Source organism: Sphaerodactylus townsendi, linkage group LG15 (assembly GCF_021028975.2).
Source record: "Sphaerodactylus townsendi isolate TG3544 linkage group LG15, MPM_Stown_v2.3, whole genome shotgun sequence".
NCBI classification, from domain to species: domain Eukaryota; kingdom Metazoa; phylum Chordata; class Lepidosauria; order Squamata; family Sphaerodactylidae; genus Sphaerodactylus; species Sphaerodactylus townsendi.
Genome location: NC_059439.1, coordinates 6,083,000 through 6,105,157, shown reverse-complemented (window position 1 = coordinate 6,105,157; position 22,158 = coordinate 6,083,000). Strand labels below are relative to the sequence as shown.

The following is a 22,158-nucleotide window of genomic DNA, read 5'->3' as shown; positions in this document are numbered from 1 at the left end:
CTACATTCCACCAGAGTTTCAGGGCCAATGGGAGACCAGGAGCTGGGAGGAGGGGAAGAGTTGATTGGTTGCTGTCTGTCTTTGTAAATAGTTTATATACTGGAACTGAGGACAAGAATCCTCAGTTCCAGCACCCTGTAGTTAGGGCGACATAAATCAATAAAGTTCCTTTTCTAAAGTTAGCTTTATCTGAGTGTGTTCAGCCTTACAGTGCTAACACTTCATGCATGCAGAGGTTTTGACGTGGGCGAACGCTTCCAGAGGCTGTCCCAACCAGCATTCCAAGGTGCTAGACCGGAGGTGTCCAACTCTGGCGATCCAGATGTTCAAGGCCATGCTGGTGGGCTGATGGGAATCGTAGTCCACAAACATCTGGAGCGCCAGAGTTGGACATCCCTGTGCTAGTAATGGAAGACCAATTACACTCTTTAGCTGCATATTTGAATCAGCTCTTTGTGGTGGACAGAACTCCCACCAAATCATTCACAAAGCAGTATAAATGTGTTTCTCAATGCTTCATTTCAAAAACCACCCTGTGGGGTAGATTTATCATTATAATTTTTTTAAAAAACAGATGCGAGGGGCCTGAGGCGGACAGCACACAACTTGCCCAAGGCTCGACGATATTCTCGAAAACTTGGAGCTGTTGCCAGATTCCACACACACTCAGAGACGACTACCAGGCATAGTAAAATAATATTCAAAGTGTTTTTTATTTACTCCTTGGAAAACCCCACGCCATTGTTGCCCTCAGGTCCCAGGAGCAAGGGGTGGTGGCGGGGGGAGTCACAATTATTTACCTGCGGTTTCCTCCTGAGCCAAAGTGGGGGTTTTCCGCAGCCCCCGCGTCTCACTGCTGTTCTCGCTATTGCTCTCCTCGCCACTGGCTGTGGGCTCCTGGTTCTTAATGAGCTGGCTCAGCAACACAGCCAGTACATTCTGCACGTCTCCCTGATGGCCAGCTGCTTCGGGGGTGGCCTGCTCCTCCGGTGGCTCGGCCGGGGGCGGGGCTGGCTCCTCAGCGGCTGCTTCGTCTTCTGTGGACTTCTGAGAACTCGGCTCCGTGGTCGTGGTGGCTTCATTCAGAGCGTTGATAGACTGGTTGAGAGCCTCCAGCTGTTGCTGCATCTCCGGGTTCGAGTGGATGTTGAGCAGCTGGGCCATCTGTGGGATACTGAGGTCCGTCTGGCTCTGCAACAAGTTCAGCAAGACAGCCAGCTCGCTCTGGTTCAGCTGCTGCGTGATGCTACCAAGTCCAACTGCAAAACACAAGGAAGACCACCAGAACAGGTGGAAAAAGACAAGTCAGGACCTTAGGAATAGATCCGTGGACAACGGAATGCATGCAGCAACACCTGCCAACTATCCACTAATATCTCTCACCCGCAAAGCCTTTTGCTTTCCCATCCAAAGGCCGGCGATTTGTTTTTTGTGATCACCAAAATGCAGGGCTCCTAAGCGACCTGGCCCCCCAGGAGCAAAACCTCTGCCTATAGGCACACGATGTAGGCCCATTGTTTGGCTGAGCCCATCATAAGCCCCGTCACCCAACAACTGTAGAAGAAAGTGCTGTTGGGTTGTGACCAAGTCACGATGAAAGACTCTGTGGGGCATTCCAGGCAAGAGACGTGAAGAGGTGAATTGCCACGACCTTCCTCTGCATAGCAACCCCAGTCTTCCTTGGTGGTCTCCCATCCCACTACTGATCACAGCTGACTCAGCTTAGGTTCAAAGCTTTAAAAAGCCCAGGCTAAGTTGGGTGATTTGGGCTCACCCCAACCAAAATATCCAGAGATGCTGCACATCGACTGGTGGACCTGAAAGATCCTAGCCCTACCAGGAAATGCACATCTTCTGGTGGACCTGAACAGAATATGATGAACATGAACATACACTCACACATATAAACTCTGGAACTTTCTTTCTCATTTTTATCTGTCTGCAAGACCTTGTTCTTCCACTAAGAACAGACCTCCACTGAATCATGACACAGCTTATAGTTACATTCCCAAAAGTGGCTACTTTTCTTCAGCATTACTCATAAAAAAGTAAAGTTTCCCCTGAAGTCTGCAAGGCAGTGATTTTATAGGCAAGCTGTTTTTGTGGGATAGTTTGCCATTGCTTTCCCTGGCTATTCTTTACCCCCTAACTATGTGCTAGGTTCTCATTTACCGACCAAGGAATGGATGGATGGCTGAGTTGACCATGAGCCAGCTGCCAGGATATCTGACCCACAGGGGGCTTGAACTGACCGTGTGAGTGGCAGTGCAAGCACTTAACCACTACGCCACGCGGCTACTCATAATCCACATTAAATCCCCTCTTGGGCTCAAAAGCGGAATTCAAGAGGAGCAGCATGGGCTTCTCTGTAGAGGATGCAAGCATTCACACAAGCATTCTTAGAAGTCAGTGATAAGGGCAAGAAATCAAAAGGTCCCAAAATAAAGTATTTCCAGCATCTCCGTTTCTCCCATAAAGCGCAGAGTAGGAGAACTGGGAAGGGGAGCAGCCTCACTATGGCAGATTCCGCAGGGCCAAAAACAGCGCCCCAGGAACGGTGAAATGAGGCAACGCTGTGCTTTTTCCAGGGAAATGCTGTTTGCACAAACGGCCCCAGGGGTTGGAGGGCAGTGTGAACGTCCCTCCCCGTCCTTGCGGAGCTCCACAGGGTAAAAGGTAAATGTGGGGACAGAAAAATGGCAGTGCCTGCATGCGGAGGCGTGCCCACAGGCTGTGGTCACTCTGGGGCCGCTCGCTACTCAGCGTGTGAATGATCCTGGGGCTCCACCAACATTGTATATGCCAGTGGAACGCCGCTACCTCCACCTGTGCAGAATCCGCCTATAACAAGTGTGTCAAAGAGCTAAGCCCACCACTGTGAACAACAAGTCATGTGAATACAACATGTCCAACTTGGGGCATGACTCCTCCTTCAATCGCCAAGCACAACCTGATTGGCTACCACTGGAGATCAAGGTGTAGAGGTTTACAGTGTGATTGTCTAAAAAGCCAGAGACTCATCAGTGTACAGCCCTATTAGTTCCATATCCGCCTGCATGTTTAGCTTTCTGCCTTGGCTTCCCAGGCCCCTGCACTCACACAGGCTCATGGTTTGCCTACACCAGAGCTTGGATGCTACGGACAAGTTCCACACATGCCGGACAACCTCTGCAAAAGAACGCTTCCACTTCTGTTTGCACAAGGGCTTACTGGAAAACAGTGGTCCTGCACAAACAAAAGTGAGAGCAAAAGAGAAAATGTACTCAGCAGCAGAGGCTATCTCGTGTGTGGGGGACTGGTTCACAGGATCCAAGCCACAACTCCCTGTGCCTCAAGATCTATCGAAGAGGATCGGCTTTTTCATGTTCGTTCTGCATTACGGAACTTCACCTGGTAGCCTAGAGAGGAACAAGCAGATAACGATACTTTGGTTGGTCCTAATAAAAGGTATAGTGTGGATTGTGTTCTGGGTTTCTGACAAAGAGAAGCCAAGTGTAACACTGGATCAGCATTGCCAGCCATCTACAGTTCGGTGAGCATCCCAGGCCACACACTGACCGAGTGAGTCTCCGGCACTTGGGTGGCTTTTGATTGGGGCAGGCGGTGGGTTTGCTGGACTGTTGTGATTCTTGATGGTGTCTGTGCTGATTGTGGAGGCCGTCTCTTTCCGAGAAACCTTTGCTAAAGGGGGCTCTTCTACCACGATCCCACTCTGTCGTTGCCGTCGACGTTTCTTGCTCCACAGTTCGTGGCAGTCTTGCCAGTGAGGGAGGCTGGAAAGACAGCAGGCAGACATTACTGAGAAGGAAAGAATGATGGTAAGTGGCTCCAAGTCAGTGGCCCATGAGCTCTTTCTCCAGTTCATTGGAAGGAACAACTCTTTTCCACTAACTACAGAGAACTTGTCGGGGTGTGTGTGTATCTTTGACTATGCTCAACACAGAACCAAGTTTCAGGCAGATAAGGACTGGCAATCTTTAAGAGGAAGTCTTTAAGAGAAAGTCACGAGAGTTAGAAATAAGTTGAAGTGTAGAGGATGAAACATCCCCGTGTGTGTGTACACACATACACCCACACACACTCTTCCTAAAATGCTATGTTGATTTAGAGCCTTTACCAAATCTCAGAAAATACATTATACATTTTCTCAAATGCACAGCTTAATATTTAATGAAATTATATGCAGCGTACTACTGATCTTTGAATACTTTAACGCTCATTACTCCAGACTGTGTCTCTTAACTACTTGTGGCCAAGGATACATTTCGGATCCCTGGCCTGAAAGATGTCCAATTAGCCTTGACCAAGGACAGGGCTTTTTCAGCCTTGGCCCCAATTTGGTGGAACACTCGGTCCAAATCTGATGCAGTTCTGCAGGGGCTGTAAGACAGAGCTGTTCATGAGACATATGGTTGAGACAGCTGCAGTCACCATCCTGGCCTTCCCCTACCACCTGATCCACCCACTTTCAAACACCAAACACCAATCACACATTGCGTGAAGAAACACACACACACGTATGTATGCATGTGTATGTGCATATATATGTGTGTGCGTATATATGTGTGTGTATATATGTGTGTATATATGTATATTTTAAAAATTCCATTTTAGGAAGTTATGTCTGCATTACATTCAGTTTTTAAGCTAGTTTTTAAAAATAGATAGATGAAGCTTGCCCATAATTGGGGGAAGCAGAGACAAGAACAAAAAAGCCCCCTTATTAGATCCTGTTTGCACAACTTGGTGGATTTGAACTCTTGCGCATATAAAAGAGCTTGCAGAGAGGTCTGCTTCTCATATAGTTCTGAGTCATCCACAGAATCCAATTTCCTTGTGTCAAATTAACTCGCAAATCAGTGTTGAAGTTCAATTTCCCCTGCAACATTTGGCTGACTAACATGCTGAAGTCACTTACAATGACTAGTTTCATGGAGGAAGTCACCTGAGTACATGCCTCCAACTTGTCCCTACAGTTGGGTGCTCTGAACTGCATAGCCTGTTCTAAGTAGGGTTGGGGGGCAGGTGGACCTACATCACAAGCCCACCAGCCTCACGATACATATGTGAGACTTTGCCATATTTCCAGCTGCACTGTGTGAGTACTTTTCCCGATGTGCTCCTCACTGCAGAAAGTTATATCCATTGTGTGGTGTAAATGATTTGTTAAAAACTTTCCATTTGTTAAAAACTTTCATGTTCCCTGAGTCACTTGTCATTTTTCTAAAGGAAGCTGAAGAAGCCAGTACTCTGAAGGAGAGGCACGGGGCCCACAGAGGATTATGCCGTCTCCACTCTTTCAGAGGAATCAGAACACAATACCTTGGTGGGTAAAAAAAGCCTCCCTGCCACCATGAGTATTATGTAAATGTTCAAAACAAAGTTCAAAAAGACATCAAGTTACCAACAAAATCTTGGAGGTAATAAGCTAGCAGCTGAAGACACCAAATGCCCAGACCAAACTTTGTAAGCAAATACATAGCATGGAGAACAGTAAGCCTATGGTTTAGAGTGGGGCGGCCAAGCAATAGTGTTCTAGATGGACTACAATTCCCATTCATGGACTACAATTCCCAACAGCCCCTACCAGCATGGGCGATTTGGCCATGCTGGCAGGGGCTGATGGGAATTGTAGCCCATGAACACCTGGAGCACCATAGGTTGGCCACCCCTAGGTCTAAGAGGTCACGTTTCACACACCAAGTCTCCCTGGCACAGTGTCTCCCAGGGGGCACGGAGGAAGACACCTACTCTGGAGGATCCATCTTGCTGACATCAACTTCTTTCAGGAAGTCACTCTGCAAAGCCTGCTCTGCTGTGCATCGTTTATTGGGGTCCAGCGTCAACATGTGGTCCAGCAGATCGAGAGCAGCAGAAGGGATGCTGAGCAAAGCACAATGGAAAGAATCAGTCCAAATGGACCCTCTGATAGCAACACCACACGTTATTCCTCCTATCAGCAAATTTCCTTAGTGAACTTTACAAATTCTCTTCATCCTGTCATCTCAGGTAAGATACTACTACTACCCTTGCATTACTTCCAAGGCAGAGGCCGGGGTTCGCATAAGACCATCTATAGCGTCTACTTACAGCTGGAGAGGCTTTTGCGGAGTGGGAGATTGAGGTGGCTACCCTACACACCCTTTCTAGAACCTAGGCCCACTGAACATAGCTCCAAGCAAGCATTCATGGCATTGGGCTGTTCAGATACCCAATTATATTTGCGTTGTTCCCTCCCTCATCCCAAGAAGTTCAGAACAGCCTGTTGACCCACAACAACTCTGTGAGGTTGGTTACGCTGAGAGGCAATCCCTCTAACAAAGTCATCCCAGTGAACTTGATAATCAAGCAAGGATATGAATGTGCGTTTTCTACATTCAGATCTAACACTCTAGTAGCTGAACAACGCTAGTTACACGAGATGGTTGGGCTTCACTTTTTTATTGGTTGGTCACTGAAAAACTGACATTTCGGTTTGTTTCCAAGCAGCTCTCTACTCTCTAATTTCTCCATGGGTGGTTTCCTCTCCTCCATGACCAGAACTCTTTTTCTGTCTCAAGAACTTACAAGCCCTTCTCATGGGGACGTGAAAAGGCTACAGAAGTTGTGGAATCTGCTCAAGAGAGACAGGACAAACTGCTTACAGAAATGTGTGACCAACAGTTCCTTTAACCGAGGTAGGGAACCGTGCAAAAATTCCCTACCACTAAGCAGCACAGAGCACCCTGAAAGAGTTCCTCCTGCTGGCAGCCACCCAATCTGTGCGGCACCAATACAGTGTCTGCACGGCTTACAAGAAACATTGCATGTGGCAGAGGGGCTTGCTGGTAGAACAAATGTTTCCATGTGTTCAAAGTACCAGATCCAATCTGGGATTTCCAGTTAAAAGGATCTCAGTGAGCAGGACTGGGGCCCTACAGAGCCACTGCCAGACTGAAGATATAGTTCTAGATCAGACAGAGCAAAGGACTGATATAACCAGGGTGAATAGAAATTGATAATTTCCACCCAAAAAATATTTTTTTATTTAAAAAAAATGGTTGAGGAAAAAACCCTAGTTTTAATTAAAGGCATATTATAGCTCAAAAAATATCTCATCGCAGAATAGGGATTAATAATTTGTAATTCTATAGGAGAGGTCCTCAACCTTTTTGAGTGCGCCTGAAATTGTAAAGGGTAGTGGGGTTGTAAAGGGTAAAATTGTAAAGGGTTGGGGGTGCGACAAGAGGCAGCACCAACCACACCATCTCAGGGAGGGAAATTAGGCATAATTCAAATAGTGATTCTTTAATATTTCAGGCAGAAGCTCTGGCTAACAGGATGTCAACACCTGAGCATAACTCTCCAATTGGTAGGAACAGGGGATGTGGCATCTGGGATTGTTCTGACACTCTGAGTGTTTTCAAATTGCCTTTGTTTAACTATCTCACTGCTTTGGCCGGCTGGCTGGCCTGCTTGTTTCGAAGTGACCTTGCCACTGGAGCTTCTGAGGGAATGGTTATCCGGTCTTGTAGGGTTGGTGCATAGCTGTACTCACTTGCAAGAAACAGCTAACTGGGCCAGGGGGGAGGGGTTGCTGGGCTTTCTGTTGCTTCCCACCTGAATTCAGACTGGACAATAATCCTTTTCCAAAGTGCATCTCTGATTATTGTCTATCAATAAGGAGAGAGTTCGTTCACAACTGAGACCACTTTATGTGAGAGATCTTAGAGGATACAACAGTTAGTCCAGTCTCCCTTTTGTCCCGGTCCTGGACGTCTATTTGCTGCATGTCAGATGATGGAGTACCTGATGTGGGGACTACCTAAGGATGTGGGGAACACCAGTGGGGGAGATGGGACCCCTTGGACAAAGGAGTGACCCAGCCCTGGCCAGGCGAGCAGGGGGGGGGGGTGAGACACCCCCTTGTACAGGCCATTGGAGCCCTGGCTGGGGGCTGCACCAAAGAATCGGATAGTAGTCTGACTAGACTTTGATGAGGGGTAAGAATTCTGCCAGCCCTCCAAAGCTCTGGGCATACGGGATGCTCAGTTGAGAAGAATCACTTGCCGCCCTTGTTCTGTTCGTTGAGACTGAGTACAGATTACAGGGGGCTGAATGCTATTTCCACCACGAATCAGAACCAATTGCCTTTCATTAAGGACCTGTTGGCCAGCTTACCAAACTGAATTGGAGGGAAGCATATTACAGTGGACAGTTCGGATATTTGGTGATGCCCTTTGGATTGAGAGGGGCCCCTGGGGTTCTCATGAACCCAATCAATGAGGTCCTCCACAACCACTTAGACTGGGGGAGGGGGGTATACTTTTTTCTACAGAAAGATGGCAGTAGAATGGCAGATTAATCTGCCATTTCCTGGTCCTTCTGTCCCCAAAGCAATAGGACTCAAGCAGAGCATTCTAAAGCCCTTAGAAACTCCACAGAAGCCCTAGAGTAGTATAGCCATGGATTTTATTATTCACTTGCCTCCTAGCCATGGCAAAATGGTGACATGGGGAGTCACTGACACATGTTCAAAACAAGCGCATTTTGTGCCATGCAAACAGACCCCCACAGCAGAGAAGGGAGCATGGTTGTTGATTCAGAATGATTATCGATTCCATTCAATTCCAACAAAGTAAATTTCAGATGGGTTCTCAGTTTGTGTCCAGATTCTGGAGGGACTTCCTGAGGATTTGGGGGAAGGAGCAAGTGTTTAGCTCCACCTATCACCTCAAACAGATGGGCAAAGCGAGAGAGTGAACCAGGTTTTAAAACAGTACCTCAGGTATTACATTAACTATCATCAGGATGACTGGGTTGACCTCCTCTCGTTTGCAGTTTACCTACAATGATGCGGTTCACCAAAGTACTGGACATTTCCCTTTCCAAGTGGTGTACGGCCTCGCCCCATGCTCCCCAAGGCCACTGAAGCTCCACCTGACCTAAGGACTGGGTGGGGAAGATTCAGAGGATGGGAGAGGAAGTGATCTGCATCCTGGATAAAGTTATAAAGACTTATAAGGCCCTAGCAAGAGAGGAGGCATAGGGAAGGCCGTGATGGGTAAGGAGGGAGTTGCAACATAGGTAAGTTAAAGAATGCTGGACTCGGGATGGGAAGGGCTTTAAAGGTAAGCAGCAGCACCTTGAACTGAATTGAAGACCAGAAAGCAGAGAGATCTCAAAATGGGACAAATACATTCCAGAAGGATAATGCACTGTAGCATTTTGAGACCGCTGTAGACTGCAAGTAAGCTTCAAGGGCAACCCCATCTAGAATCCAGAATCTGGATGCCATCAATGGAAAAGCCACATTCATTCAACCACTCGCTTAACCTCTGACTGACTGACATGTACATTCTATGCTTTCATGGAGTAGTGGTTAAGAGCAGGAGATCTGGTGAACTGATTTGTTTCCCTGTTCGTACACATGAAGCCTGCTGGGTGGCATTGGGGTAGTCACAGTTCCCTCAGAACTCTCTCTGCCCCACCTACCTCACAAGGTGTCTGTTGTAGGGAGGAGAAGGAATTTATAAGTCGATTTGAGTTCCATATGGTTGAGAAAAGCGAGGTATAAATCCAAACTCTTTTTCAAACCCTTTTCTTAACAGAACCACAAGAATTTACAGAGACATTCCCTCCACCCACGTTTTAAAACTCACAAAGAAAACTCTTCCCGCAAGCGCCTACGGTATTGCTTTTTCGGTTTCATGGTGTTGAAGTAGGGTAATTTGATGACATCTGGCCACACAGCTGGGCAGGGGCTCCCACAGAGCCGGCTGCAAGAAAATTGGAAGGGGAAACAGTTAGGAGAGACCAATATTTTTTTCTTTTTAAATCAAACAGCTTACACTGGAGAACAACACTGAAAGCGAAGGATATGTTTACTGTATTGTCAAAGGCTTTCATGGCCAGAATCACTAAGATGTTGTGGGTTTTCTGGGTTGTATGTGGCTGGCATCTTCACAATACCAGCCGCAGATGCAGGCAAAACATCAGGAGAAAATACTACTGGAATACGGCCATACCACCGGGAAAATCCACAACATTATGTTTACTGTTTAATGCAATTAATTTGTTCATAATTAACATGCCACAACAAAATGATACTACACTCTGGAACAATCCAGTTTTTCACAGCAAAACACTATATCCAAATATATTACATTACAGGCAACAGTCCTTCTAAGCATCCCTCAGTGCTTCATGGAAGTTCCCTAGCATTTTGTGGAACTGAGCCACCCAGAAGAACTACCTGTGCTGGGCAGCCCGTTATCTGCACAGCACCAATATGATGGCCACACGGTCACACACCCTCACGGCTCACAGGGAACGTTGATTACCAGTGCTATGATTACTAAACAAGGTTGCTCAAACACATTTTTCCGTGTATTATAAAATCTGGATATCATCTATTTTAAAAGTTTCTTTCTTTTCCTGTCCCTCAGAAGGCACAATACAAAAATACATCTGCTAAGCAAAAATAAGGTGCAGCAGTTTGCTGCTCTCGGTCACTTGAATGGAGGATGAATTTGCAACTTTGCTTGTAGAAAACTAAGACACATGTACTTTGAGGCATCATAAATATCCCAAACATTACAACTGCACGTGTTATACACTTCTATATAAGCTAGCAGCAAAGCCCAATGTGGAGGAGATGCAATGGGTCCTAGCAAAGGGTTGAAGAGGAAGCATCTCCCCTCGCAATGGGTTTTAGTGGGGCTGTAGCCGGCCAGAGGAATGGGAAGGCTGGTGGCAGGTTCAGCAGGGCAGCTGGAGTGGGGGAGGGTGAAGTAGGGAGGCTTGGGGTGGGGGCAGGGTTGGAAGGTGTGGCTTGGAGGGGGAAAGGAGAGGCTTCAGGTGGGGGTGGAATGGCAAGGTGATGCCTGGGGTGGGGGGCAGAGTTCAACGGAAAAGGCTGGGGTGGGGAAGGGTCGGAAGATGTGGCTTGGGTGGGGCAGGGGGGAATGGGGGATGGTTAAGGGGGGGGGGAAATAGGAGCCCCAATCCTGCATGCTGGAAACAGCACATTGAGTCCAGAAAGCAGGATGGGGGTTCCCCACCCTTTTGGGAAAGGAGGTGGGGCCAGAAGGGGGCTCCATCCTGCCTGTTGGATTCGGAGCGCTGAGTCCAACAGGTGGGATGAACCCCCCTTGCTGAGGCTTGTGAGCCTGAGGAAGAAAGGTGGGGACAGAAGCATGCCCCATCCTCCGTCCGGGCCCGTGTAGCAGGTGCTTTGTGGGCCCAGCCTGGGTGTTGAGAGTGGGGGGCGAGGTGCTTGTGCTGCTGCAGATCAGTTGATCCACAGCCTGGGTCGTTGCTGTGTGGGGGTGGGGGAGGCAAGGGAGCTCATTGGGCTCACAGATCTGAGGGTTGGAGTACTTTCTGGGGGTGGGGGGAGGCCTTGCTGCCTGCAGATCAGCCTATCCATGGGCCAGGGTGGTTGCTTGGGGGGCGGGGAGGCCTTGTGCTGCCTCTCGGTGTTGAGGAGGGGAGTTTTGACAGCCTTGCCAGGCCATGGAATTCCGTAGTCTGGTAATGGCCAATGGGCATGCAGGACACACAGGGCTTGGGTCCCTGTGTGTCCTGCACATCAATTGGCTAAGGGTTTGTCATCTGATGTTCGAACCCTTAGCCAATTATGTATTGTAAGATGTTACATGTTATTAAAGTAGAAGCTTTGATAAGGAAGCATTGTAAATATTTTGACTTTCTAACAAACTTCCTTTTTTTTTCTTAAATGGTATCCCCCACCTCCACCCCTTATGGGTTCAAAGTTTCTGGAAATCTTTCTTCCCTAAAAGGATTTTAAAAAACCATCCAATATCTGAGCAGGAGGGGAGGTGTCCATTCACTCCTGGAGCAATTACACAAAGCAGGCAGGAGAAAGAGGGAGAACTCCCATCTGTTAGATAAACAGACAAGAATTTACTCTCACTTGCAAGAAACGGCAAGGAGGCAGAGAGGGTCAGCTGTGAGTCTCTGGTTCTCATCTCCTAAGGACAGGTGGCCAGGGTTAGGAGTCGCTCAAGGCACCCGGAAGGTCCTGTGCAAGTAGCACTGTGGTCCCATGAGCAAAGAAACCCAAAACGACTACAGTGGAGCCTCGGTTTTCATTTATTCTTTCCCCGAAAAAATTTTGTCTCGGTTTGCTTCGGGTTTTTTCGTCGGATTTAATTTTGCGATAACAAATAGCGACGCATGCAGTTCCATTGCTTTCCAGTGTTTGCCTTGATTTTTGTCAGTTTCGGATTTTGCCGAGGTTTCCTGGACGGATTATCAACGAAAACTGAGATTCCACTGTTTGACAAAAATTTCAAAGACAGAGATACTTCTTCCACTGGACTCCCAATCAGGCCTTACAGAAGTTCTTTTCCACTAAATCCAGTGCAGGTTAATTGAGCATTCAAATGAAGTCTATAAGAAAATGAAACATCCTTCTGAGATAATTGGGTTGTGAGAGCTACATCTTCTTGGCATGGCTCAGACATCTTGCAACAAGCAGTCCCTTGCCAATCACGCAGCATCCACATTTACAGGCCCAGAGCCCCTATGGGGCCAGGCTTCCCACCATGAAGGGATGCCATATCGAAGAGGAGCAAGCTTGTTTTTCTGCTGCCTCAGAGACTAGTAATGGATTCAAGGTGCGGGAAAAGAGATTCCACCTAAACGTTAGGAAGAACTTTCTGACAGTCATGGTTGTTCGACTGTGGAATTTCACCGCCTCAGAGAATGGTGGGAGACTCCTTCTTTGGAGGTTTTTAAACAGAGGCTAGATCAGTGATGGCAAAACTTTTAGAGACGGAGTGCCCAAACTGCAACCCAAAACCCACTTATTTATCGTAAAGTGCCAACACGGCAATTTAACCTGAATGCTGAGGTTTTAGTTTAGAAAAAACAACTCATACATTAACATCTTTTGTCTTAAAAGGCAGGGCGGAGATTGGAGCATGGCATCAGGGAGGAGGGATGTGGGTGGCGATTCCACCCCCCACCCACCCCCCAATGACTGAATGGCAGCCACCCAGGACATTTGTTCCGATGTCCCCATGGCAGCTTCGCCTTTGGCTGGAGTGACGGTGCGCATGCCCACAGAGAGGGCTCTGAGTGGCACCCGTGCCATAGATTTGCCACCACTGGGCTGGATGAACATATGTCCGGAGTGCTTTGATTCCTAGATGGCAGGGGGATTGGACTTGATGGCCCTTGGGGTCTCTTCCAACTCTATGATTCTATGAACATGCATCAAAGGTACATACTGGTAGTTTCAGAAAAAGCTGCTGTTCATGACCAGCCAGCAGCACCAAGGCTGAAGGTACAAACTGATCTGCTTGAAAGCTCTCATTTCCGTGGGTGCAAAGAATGCTTTACTTTACCTGATTAATTCAAGCTGGGACAACTCAAGGTTGGCTTGAAAAATAGGCTTCTTTGTAAATAGTTCCCCAAGGATGCAGCTGGGAAAGAAAAAGGAGAGGGGAGATAGTATTCAAATAAATGGCAAATGCTGGGGTGGGCAAACAAGGAATAAAACACTCAGCTTTTGAAATCCAGGGCACCAGGAGATTGGCAGCCAGGCATATGCCTGTACTTCCACCCCCCTCTGGGGGGTGAAACCTGCTTTGTGAAGAAGATATCCCCAGAGTACATGCCATTCCCACAGATGGCTGCACAGCAAAGCCAGGGAGTCTTACTGGATTCCATAAAGAATGGCAGCGTCCAAGATAGGAAGGCAGGAAGTTACCAGTGCTACTAAGATGAGTCACTTTGAATTTTCTTCTTCTCACCAGGAAAAACAGAGCAGCGTTTTGTATTCCCCAGCGCTGCAGGACAGCACCAAAAAATCTACTTGCAAACAAGGGTCTTGCTGCTGATGCTAAGATTTAAGGAAAACAAAGAGCTGGGCGGAAAAGCCCAATCTATTTGTGAATTTGCAGATTGACAGATCCTTCTACTCGGCACTAAAGTCCTATTCAGATTTCACAGCACAGCTTTTTAAAAGGAAAAATAATCCTTAGTGTGTGTGTTTTCACTGGTTGATGCAAACAGATAAAAGTCGCTGTTCACAGGAGATTCTCCATCATCAGTATCAGACGGCAGAAAGAATTAAAGTTACTGGCTCACCCACAACTCCAGACATCTATGGCTGGTGTGTAGCGTTCTTCGCCTAGCAGCAATTCAGGTGGTCGATACCATAACGTTATAACTTTATTGGTGTATGGACGGCTTGAGAATAAAGAAATAAAAAAGAAGATAAATACCTTGAGGATTTGCAGATTTCTGTAAGAATTGGAGTATACATGGCACAGTTGTAATAATGCAGCAAGCTGAGTTTTGGGTTAAAAATGGGGTCCCCCCCCCAAATCAGCCACTTTCCCTTGCTTGGCCCTTTTCTCAACCACACTGAACAATTGGAAGTCAGTTGTCAGGGGAGATCATTTCCCGTGTAGGTATTAATGTGTGTACATTAACTGTATACGCTGCAACTGTCAAAATAAAGTCAATTACGTGGGTCTTACTCATTTAATCAGCACTCCAACAGAAGAAGAGGAGTTTGGATTTATACCCCCCCTTTCTCTCCTGTAGGAGACTCAAAGGGGCTTACAATCTCCTTTTCCTTCCCCTCCCCTCACACACAACAACCACCGTGTGAGATGAGTGGGCGTAGAGCTGTGACTAGCCCAAGGTCACCCAGCTGGAGTGTGGTGGAGTGCACAGGCTAACCTAGTTCCCCAGATAAGCCTCCACAGCTCAAGTGGCAGAGTAGGGAATCAAATCCTGTTCTCCAGATTAGAGTGCACCTGCTCTTAACGACTACGCGACAGTCAGTCAGGTGGGATAACATTTTATCCAAGTCACATGTCAATTGATGCTGAGGATGACTACAGGCAGTGCCATCCAATGCAGAGCTCCACCCATCTAAAGCCCACTGAAGCTGATGGGCTTAGAAATGTGTATCTCTGCTTATAAGGCCTGACCCTGTTAATGAGACAAAGCTATACAGCCATGTTGGTCCATGCAAAATCCAAACACAAGACAAAATTAATGTTAATGAGGCCAATCACATTTGAACCCGGGTCCTCCCTTGAGCAACAGCCACCGACAAAGCAGTGGGACCACAGACCCATTAAAGCAAATGGGAAATAGACCAGAGAACTCTTGTGTCCTTTCACCACTCATTTCAACAGGCCTCATACAGCACGAGATAGCCCTAATGGACAGGAACTGACTATATAACCCCCATTCCCACCCCCGCAACACTCTCTCTCTCTCTCTCTCTCTCTCTCTCTCTCTCTCTCTCTCTCACTCACTCACTCACTCACTCACTCACTCACTCAGCCTCCCCACTTCCCCAAACATCTCACCTTTCTTCTGAACTGTAGAGCCGGGCAAGTCCAAAGTCTGCTAGTTTGATCTGCCCACTAATAAAAATAAGATGCAGTGGACAATTACTAACAATGGTGCATACACACATACTAATAGGCAACTGAAAATTAGTACCGATGACCAAAATTAACAGATTTACTGGAACACCAGACAAACCCGACCACCCAGGCTCTCCTGGGTGCATTTCTAAGAGCTTTCCAAGTGAATAAATAGATTTGCGTAGGGTGAGTCTCCATAAGATGATTTCAGAAACCTGATAGACAGACAAGGCCCATCCAACCAAATTTAAAAGATGGAGATTCTGGGTCAGATGCAAACTAAATTTTCTGCTCAAGGAATGGGGTGGGGTAATTTCAATCAATTTCTACATCTCTCACACAGATCTTGATGGTCCCCTGCCCCCCAGGAGAAGCATTCAGGGGGACACATTCTGTCCCACTGACAGACGTGCCCTTGGGAGTGGAACTCCCCCGCCTGAATCCTTTACAAGTTACAACACAACTGAAGTCAATATGTGAACCAATGGAACCGCCTCATACTGTGACGGCACCCAGGTTCATCTCCATTATCTGAGTATCAGAAAAGCCGTGGCCAGTCACAGAAAGATCTTTCCCGGTGGTTTCAATGGGATGCCAGACCCTGAATCTGGCTTCTTGTGCAAGCCCCGCAGGTGCTCTACCCATGAGCCACAGTCCCTCCCCCCAAGAATGCAGCTCCTGTGCTTCCTGCCTGGCTCTTCACTCATCCCACTGCCTATTCCCCGCCTGCTGTGGTGATCAGAAAGGCACACCACGATGGTAGGGCCAGGGAAAGAACCTGGAGAGGAATGGGCTACTGGAAGAACTGTTGCATGCACTCCAATGGCTCTGTAATTTTTTTAACCTCCAGGTAGAATCCTCTGGACTGCAGTCATTTAATTTTTACTGAAACTGGTAAAGGTAAAAGTAGTCCTCTACCCAAAGGCCAGCATCACTACCGACCCATCGGGTGACATCACATCACAAAGTTTACTTATTAGGCAGGCTATGTTTACGGGGTGGTTTGCCATTGCCTTCACAAGTCATCATTACACTCCACCACCAACAAACGGGTACTCCTTTTACCGACCTCGGAAGGATGGGAGGCTGAGTCAACCTTGAGCCAGCTACCTGAAATTGACTTCTGTTGGAATCGAACTCAGGTCGTGAGCAGAGTTTTGACTGCAGCACTTCAGTTTACCACTCTGCACCACAAGGCTCCTTTTCTGAAACTGACTGATGTCTAAATGGAAACACCCTACACTGAAAACACAAGATTTCAGGAGATATTGTAGTCCCATCTCAAACATTTAACTTGCAACCTTTCTTTCACAAACGCTCACCAACATTTCATCAGAACAAGAACACAAGAACCTCAGACCAGAGTCCATCTAATCCAGCACTCTGCTACTCGCATTTGCAATCTCATATCAAAGAGGATCAAGATTGGCAGTCATAGATCGACTTCTCCTCCATAAATCTGTCCAAGCCCCTTTTAAAGCTATCCAGGTTAGTGGCCATCACCATCTCCTGTGGCAGCATATTCTGAACACCAATCAGGTGTTGCGTGAAAAAATGTTTCCCTTTATTAGTCCTAAGAAAGTGCACATGTTATTTTTGCTGAGTGCTGGAACTGTTTTTTTTTTAAACGAAAAGCAGCATACCGCCTTCCTCTCCTCTTTAACGTGCTAGTCATTTCCCATTCACCCCAATCAGCTCTGTGATTTATAAGGTCTAATGTGATCTATATACCAGAGAGCAGGGCTGCATACATTCCGCTTGAACTTGGATGTCCCGTTCCAAATGTAGAAGTGCAAAAATGCAAGCTTTTATTTGAAATGGGAAAGTTGCATGTTTTCAGTCATGTCTGCACAGGGAAGCTAAAAGGTTCAACTTTGGAGTGTGCTAAAACCATCCGCTGGTCTGGGGAGAATTCCAGGAATAAGGACTGGCAAAACAACATCGTGATGGATCCCAGCATAACCTGCCACAGATTTTCAAGAAGTCCAGGCAAGTATACAAAATACAGTGCAGTTTCTCACCTGAAAACAGAGCTACTGGAATGAACGATGTGCCAGAGACTATTAAGAAAAGTCATGTTCAAACCAAAAATTTCACCCCTGGACCAATTTTCAGGAGGGTTATGAGCAACAGAGTCCTCTAGAACATTTATGCTTTACCAATTTATAGTACTCATAAATAACTCTCTCTGCCAGAAGGCATCCAAGATGCTATACCAGTTTTAAAGGCATAAATCCAACAATTCACACTAAAATGTTAATGAGAACAGAAGCAGCAATAAAGCAGCCTGAACAGCCCACTGTATCTAAGAATTAGAATTAATCTGTTCACAGATGACTTTCAAGAAAAAAGACAGTTTTTACTAACTGGTGGAATGATGGGAGGGACATAACCAGGAGGATATCTTTTAGAAGGGGATACCACAGGGCAAACACAGCCATGGACAAAAATGCACTCTGAGGCCTCACCATTTTTGCTTGGTAAACGGCCAAATGCAGAGCAATGTCTTCCCCCGATTGTCTGGAAGAGCCTCCCAGACATCAAAGATGCATGGGGTAGAAAATGTTGACAGAGAGAATTTTTTCTCTCTCACAATACTAAAACCAGGGGGGATACATTGAAAATGCTGGGGGGAAGAATTAGGACTAATAAAAGGAAACATTTCTTCATGCAACGTGTGATTGGTGTTTGGAATATGCTGCCACAGGAGATGGTGATGGCCACTCACCTGGATAGCTTTAAAAGGGGCTTGGGCAGATTTATGGAGGAGAAGTCGATCTATGGCTACCAATCTATGGCTACCAATCTTGATCCTCCTTGATCTGAGATTGCAAATGCCTTAGCAGACCAGGTGCTCAGGAGCAGCAGTAGCAGCAGAAGGCCATTGCTTTCACATCCTGCATGTGAGCTCCCAAAGGCATCTGGTGGGCCACTGCGAGCACCAGAGTGCTGGACTAGATGGACTCTGGTCTGATCCAGCAGGCTCTTTCTTATGTTCTTAAAGAGGACTCTGTTATGTTAATGGACCTTCACTTTACTTTCAGTTTCTCACCTTCCCTTAATCTGCAACATGTAGCAAACTAGAGGCGCCCAACCACCAGGGCCCTGACATTATTTTTCACACCAGCCTTGAGAAAGTAGCAGCAATAGCATGCCTGTCCTTGATATGGGGGTGCCTTTGATATGGGGGTGTCTTTGATATGGGGTGAGAAAGAGGGAGGGGGGAGATCTCAGAGGATAAAAGGTTGTACCCAAAGACAGTTCGTTAGAACTGGCTTCTTTTAGCCACACCATCTGATGTCTGTCAACAAAGGCTTCTGATTTGAAATCCAGAGTCTGATATTTGTCAACTGATCCAGGGTTTGACATTGAGGAATGGGAACAGATAAGGGAAGGACATACAGGAGAAGGAATTCCCTGCGCTTGGATATGGATAGACAAAATGCCATCTCGCACATAATATCCAAACTGGTCCAGCATAAGGGGGAAACTCAAGCCACTTGCCTGTTGTTTAGTAAGATGTTGGAGCACTTGATGTCTCGGTGCAGGAAGTTCTTTTTGTGACAGTAGTCCAGCCCCTCCATCAACTGCTTCATGAAAGACTTGATGTGGTCCTCAGAGAAGTGCACTAACCCAGATTCTAGCAATCCCATGAGGTCGTGGTCCATATATTCAAACACGAGGTAAAAGGCACCTGGCAGGAACAGAAGAGGAGGAAAAACACAGCACTTTTAAAGACCAAGGGTTTGAATAAGGTTTGACTGGAGTTCAGGAAGGAAAAGTTTCCGTATCAATGCTTTTTAGTCAAAGAACTCATCACAAACAGGAATATTCATCAATGTGTGGGCTTTTGCTCTCAGTACTTGTTGCTGAACTGCCTTCCACCTCTCCTCTCAGCTTTTGTTGTCAGATCTGCTGTGAAATTTATAAATTCCAGCTCCTTATCTGCCTCCAAGTCATGCGAACAGGCTTGACCTAGTCCCCCAACATCCCACTCTCCAAAGCACAAAATTCCTCTAGAAAACTGAAGACCTTCAAGATGTGGGGGAAATTTCAAGGTATTTGCAGTGCTGTTACAAAAAGACACTGCCATTTAGGCACCCTTGGCAAATGTTAGATACGGCCATCCAAGTTCTTTAGCTGGATCCTATTTCACACAAAGAAGGTTTGCTGCTATTGAGGGGACGCTCCAACCCAACTCACAGGCCGTTTGATTTGGAGTTGCATGCACTGCTGATGAGCACTATGTCCGACACCAGTGGATACCTTTGTCCTTCTTGAAATCCAGTGCATCTTGTTTATCCGTGACTATTTCCTTCATGTTGACAACGCTACGGTGGATCAGCTGTCGGAGGATCTTGATTTCACGAATGGCCGTGATGGGGAAGCCCTCCTTTTCATTGTCTAGCCGCACTTTCTTCAAAGCCACCAATTCACCTGTCAAATTCAAGTCGCATCTGATAAGACAATAAATTGTTGTACCCAAGAAGAGAACTGTCCTGTTAGCACTGCCACCCCTACTGGATTGGGGGAAGACAATAAACTAGGTACAAGTCTGGGGCCCAAAATGAACGGCTAGGGAAATTTCCCACCTCCCACAATCCAAACTGCCATGTGCTAGGACAGTGGAGGAGGGGCAGTTAATTTGAAATGGACAAAAAATGTTTTTCCCTGAAGTCCTAATAATAGGCAACTACCCCAACACTTAGCTTGAAAGGAATCACAGACTGTAAAACCAGGGTCCTCAACATGGTGCCTGCGGGTGTCAAGGCACTCAACAACACCTTTCTTGAGGCCTGCCAAGTGTTCTTAGAAAGTAACTTTTCCCCGCACAGCTTCTGGCTGGCCACTAGAGATTTGATTGGCGGCACAGATTTTTAAAAACATCATTTTGGCAGCAGCTGCTACCACAGAACAAGAGTTTTCACTGTGTGACTGAAGGGAAGCTGTGGCAGTCATTTCATGGCTGGTCCCCACCTCCTGCAGCAGCTGTTTTGGGGTTGCACCCCCCTCATTGGTCCAGAGGTGTTTGTAGACTCAAAAAGGTTGGGGGCCCATGCCTTAACAGCGCTCTGAACTTGAGAATGAAGGTGAGGCTTGGGGTGCGGAGAATTGTGACTGGGGTGGGGGGAGGGTGGAATGAAGGTGTGACTGGGGTGGGGGGAGGGTGGAAAGTTTAGCCTTAGGGTGGGGAGGGTAGGAAGTGGCTGGGAGGGTTGCTAGGTGAGTACAAGGGTGGAGAGGGTTGGGAAGGGGGGTGGCAAAGTCAGGCTTGGGGTGGGGGGAGGGTTAGGATTGGGGTGTTTGGGGGTCGGGGAGAGGTAAAAGGGGCTGCCAGGCTGCCTGTTGTGGGGGAAGTGGGGAAGCCTGGCTGGGGCCACGGAGGTGCTTCGTGGAGGGTGGGGGTGGGAAGAGCCCATGGAGCAGCTCCACAGCCTGGGCTTGCTTGCAGGGGTGGGGGGAGGCGGCTGGCTGTTGAGGAGGGAGGGGAGAGGCAGAGGGCTTCTGGGGCCTGCAGAACAGCAGCTCAGGCCGGGAAGAAATCAAATGTCCCCCACCACAAGTCCTCCACCAACGAGGGAGCGTTGAGTCCACTCGTGAGTTCTGCTCCCTCATTGGTGGAGGGTTCATTATTAGGACATTTGATTCCTTAGCACTTCATTGTTTAGGATAGCAAAAGCACAAGTTAGTTTTTAAATTCAAAATAGCTTAAATTTTGATCTAAACTTGATTTTTCTGATTGGAAGTCATTACAAATTGGAACTTTCAATATCATTTTCTCAAAACATCACAAATTCACAATTTCAAGATCTTGTCACATTCATTTCAATCTTCTTGCAGAGCTCTGACATGTGCTTCAGAGCGCCAAGTTCTCCACACAACACTGTTTGGGAGCCGCTGAGCTAAACACCTATTGCCTTTACTGATCGGTACCCTTTGGTGTTAGGAACACAAAGATCATGTCCTTTGGGCCATTTGAAGGGGTTTCTTGTTCTTTTTTCAGACTCACAAACTATAATTTTTCTGGCTATCTCATTAGTTCCTCAAACATACAGAAAACCCTGACCTTGTCTAAGACTAGCACAATTTTACTATCCTAATGCTACAGAATTTTTTAAAAATATTACCAATAAAAGTAGGTTGTTACTGATAAAACAGCCTACACATTACACCACACATGGTACTCAGAAGTTGATATGCCTCAAAAAAGCAAAATCAAATCCTCACCATACACACGCAACTGATAAGACAGCTGTTTCAGTGCCCTCTCTTTCATCTCCAAGGTCTTCTTGCTATTGCACTCTATTGTTCCTCCTTCGGGTTATGGGGGCCTTGGATATAAATCCGCCTCCCACAGAAAGAGATTTCCAAGCTAACATTCTGCAGCTGGATCTCACCAGTCTCCGTGGGGGAGTCGAGATGTCTTTCTCGACACCCCTCCCTCTGGGTAGCTGGAAGGAGGTGGCCTTGAAGTTCAAGTAGGGCCCAGGCCTCTCAGCTCTCTCTCTCTCTGACGACCTCAGCACACAGACACACTCCTATTCCAGTCTGTGATTACAAGGAGTGATGGCAACTCCAATTTGGCACGCACACGTTTTAAAGCCCTAGTTGCTTTCAACTCACTGGGAGAGGCACAACCCCATCTGTGAAGTGGCAATTGGTGTGTCTTTGGGAGAGGATAGAGCCTTTCATAGCACTAGAAGTCAGGGTTATCAATAAAACAGATTGGCAGTAGATTCTGGAGCAAAAGTACTTA

At 47.0% G+C, this 22,158-nt stretch overlaps 1 protein-coding gene across 2 annotated transcripts in view; it reads right to left on the bottom strand.

The window, feature by feature from the left end:
• CDK12 (cyclin dependent kinase 12) overlaps nt 1–22,158 on the bottom strand; it is a 46,302-nt gene that overhangs the window by 4,562 nt on the left and 19,582 nt on the right. For both annotated transcript variants that reach the window (XM_048517202.1, XM_048517200.1), the window contains exons 5-13: nt 19,668–19,838; nt 18,906–19,095; nt 15,342–15,398; nt 14,101–14,202; nt 13,356–13,433; nt 9,642–9,758; nt 5,752–5,883; nt 3,559–3,773; nt 801–1,259 (exon numbers count right to left, since the gene is read on the bottom strand). In XM_048517202.1, the coding sequence (XP_048373159.1) occupies nt 801–1,259; nt 3,559–3,773; nt 5,752–5,883; nt 9,642–9,758; nt 13,356–13,433; nt 14,101–14,202; nt 15,342–15,398; nt 18,906–19,095; nt 19,668–19,838 (1,521 nt within the window). The remainder of the gene's footprint in view (nt 1–800; nt 1,260–3,558; nt 3,774–5,751; nt 5,884–9,641; nt 9,759–13,355; nt 13,434–14,100; nt 14,203–15,341; nt 15,399–18,905; nt 19,096–19,667; nt 19,839–22,158) is intronic.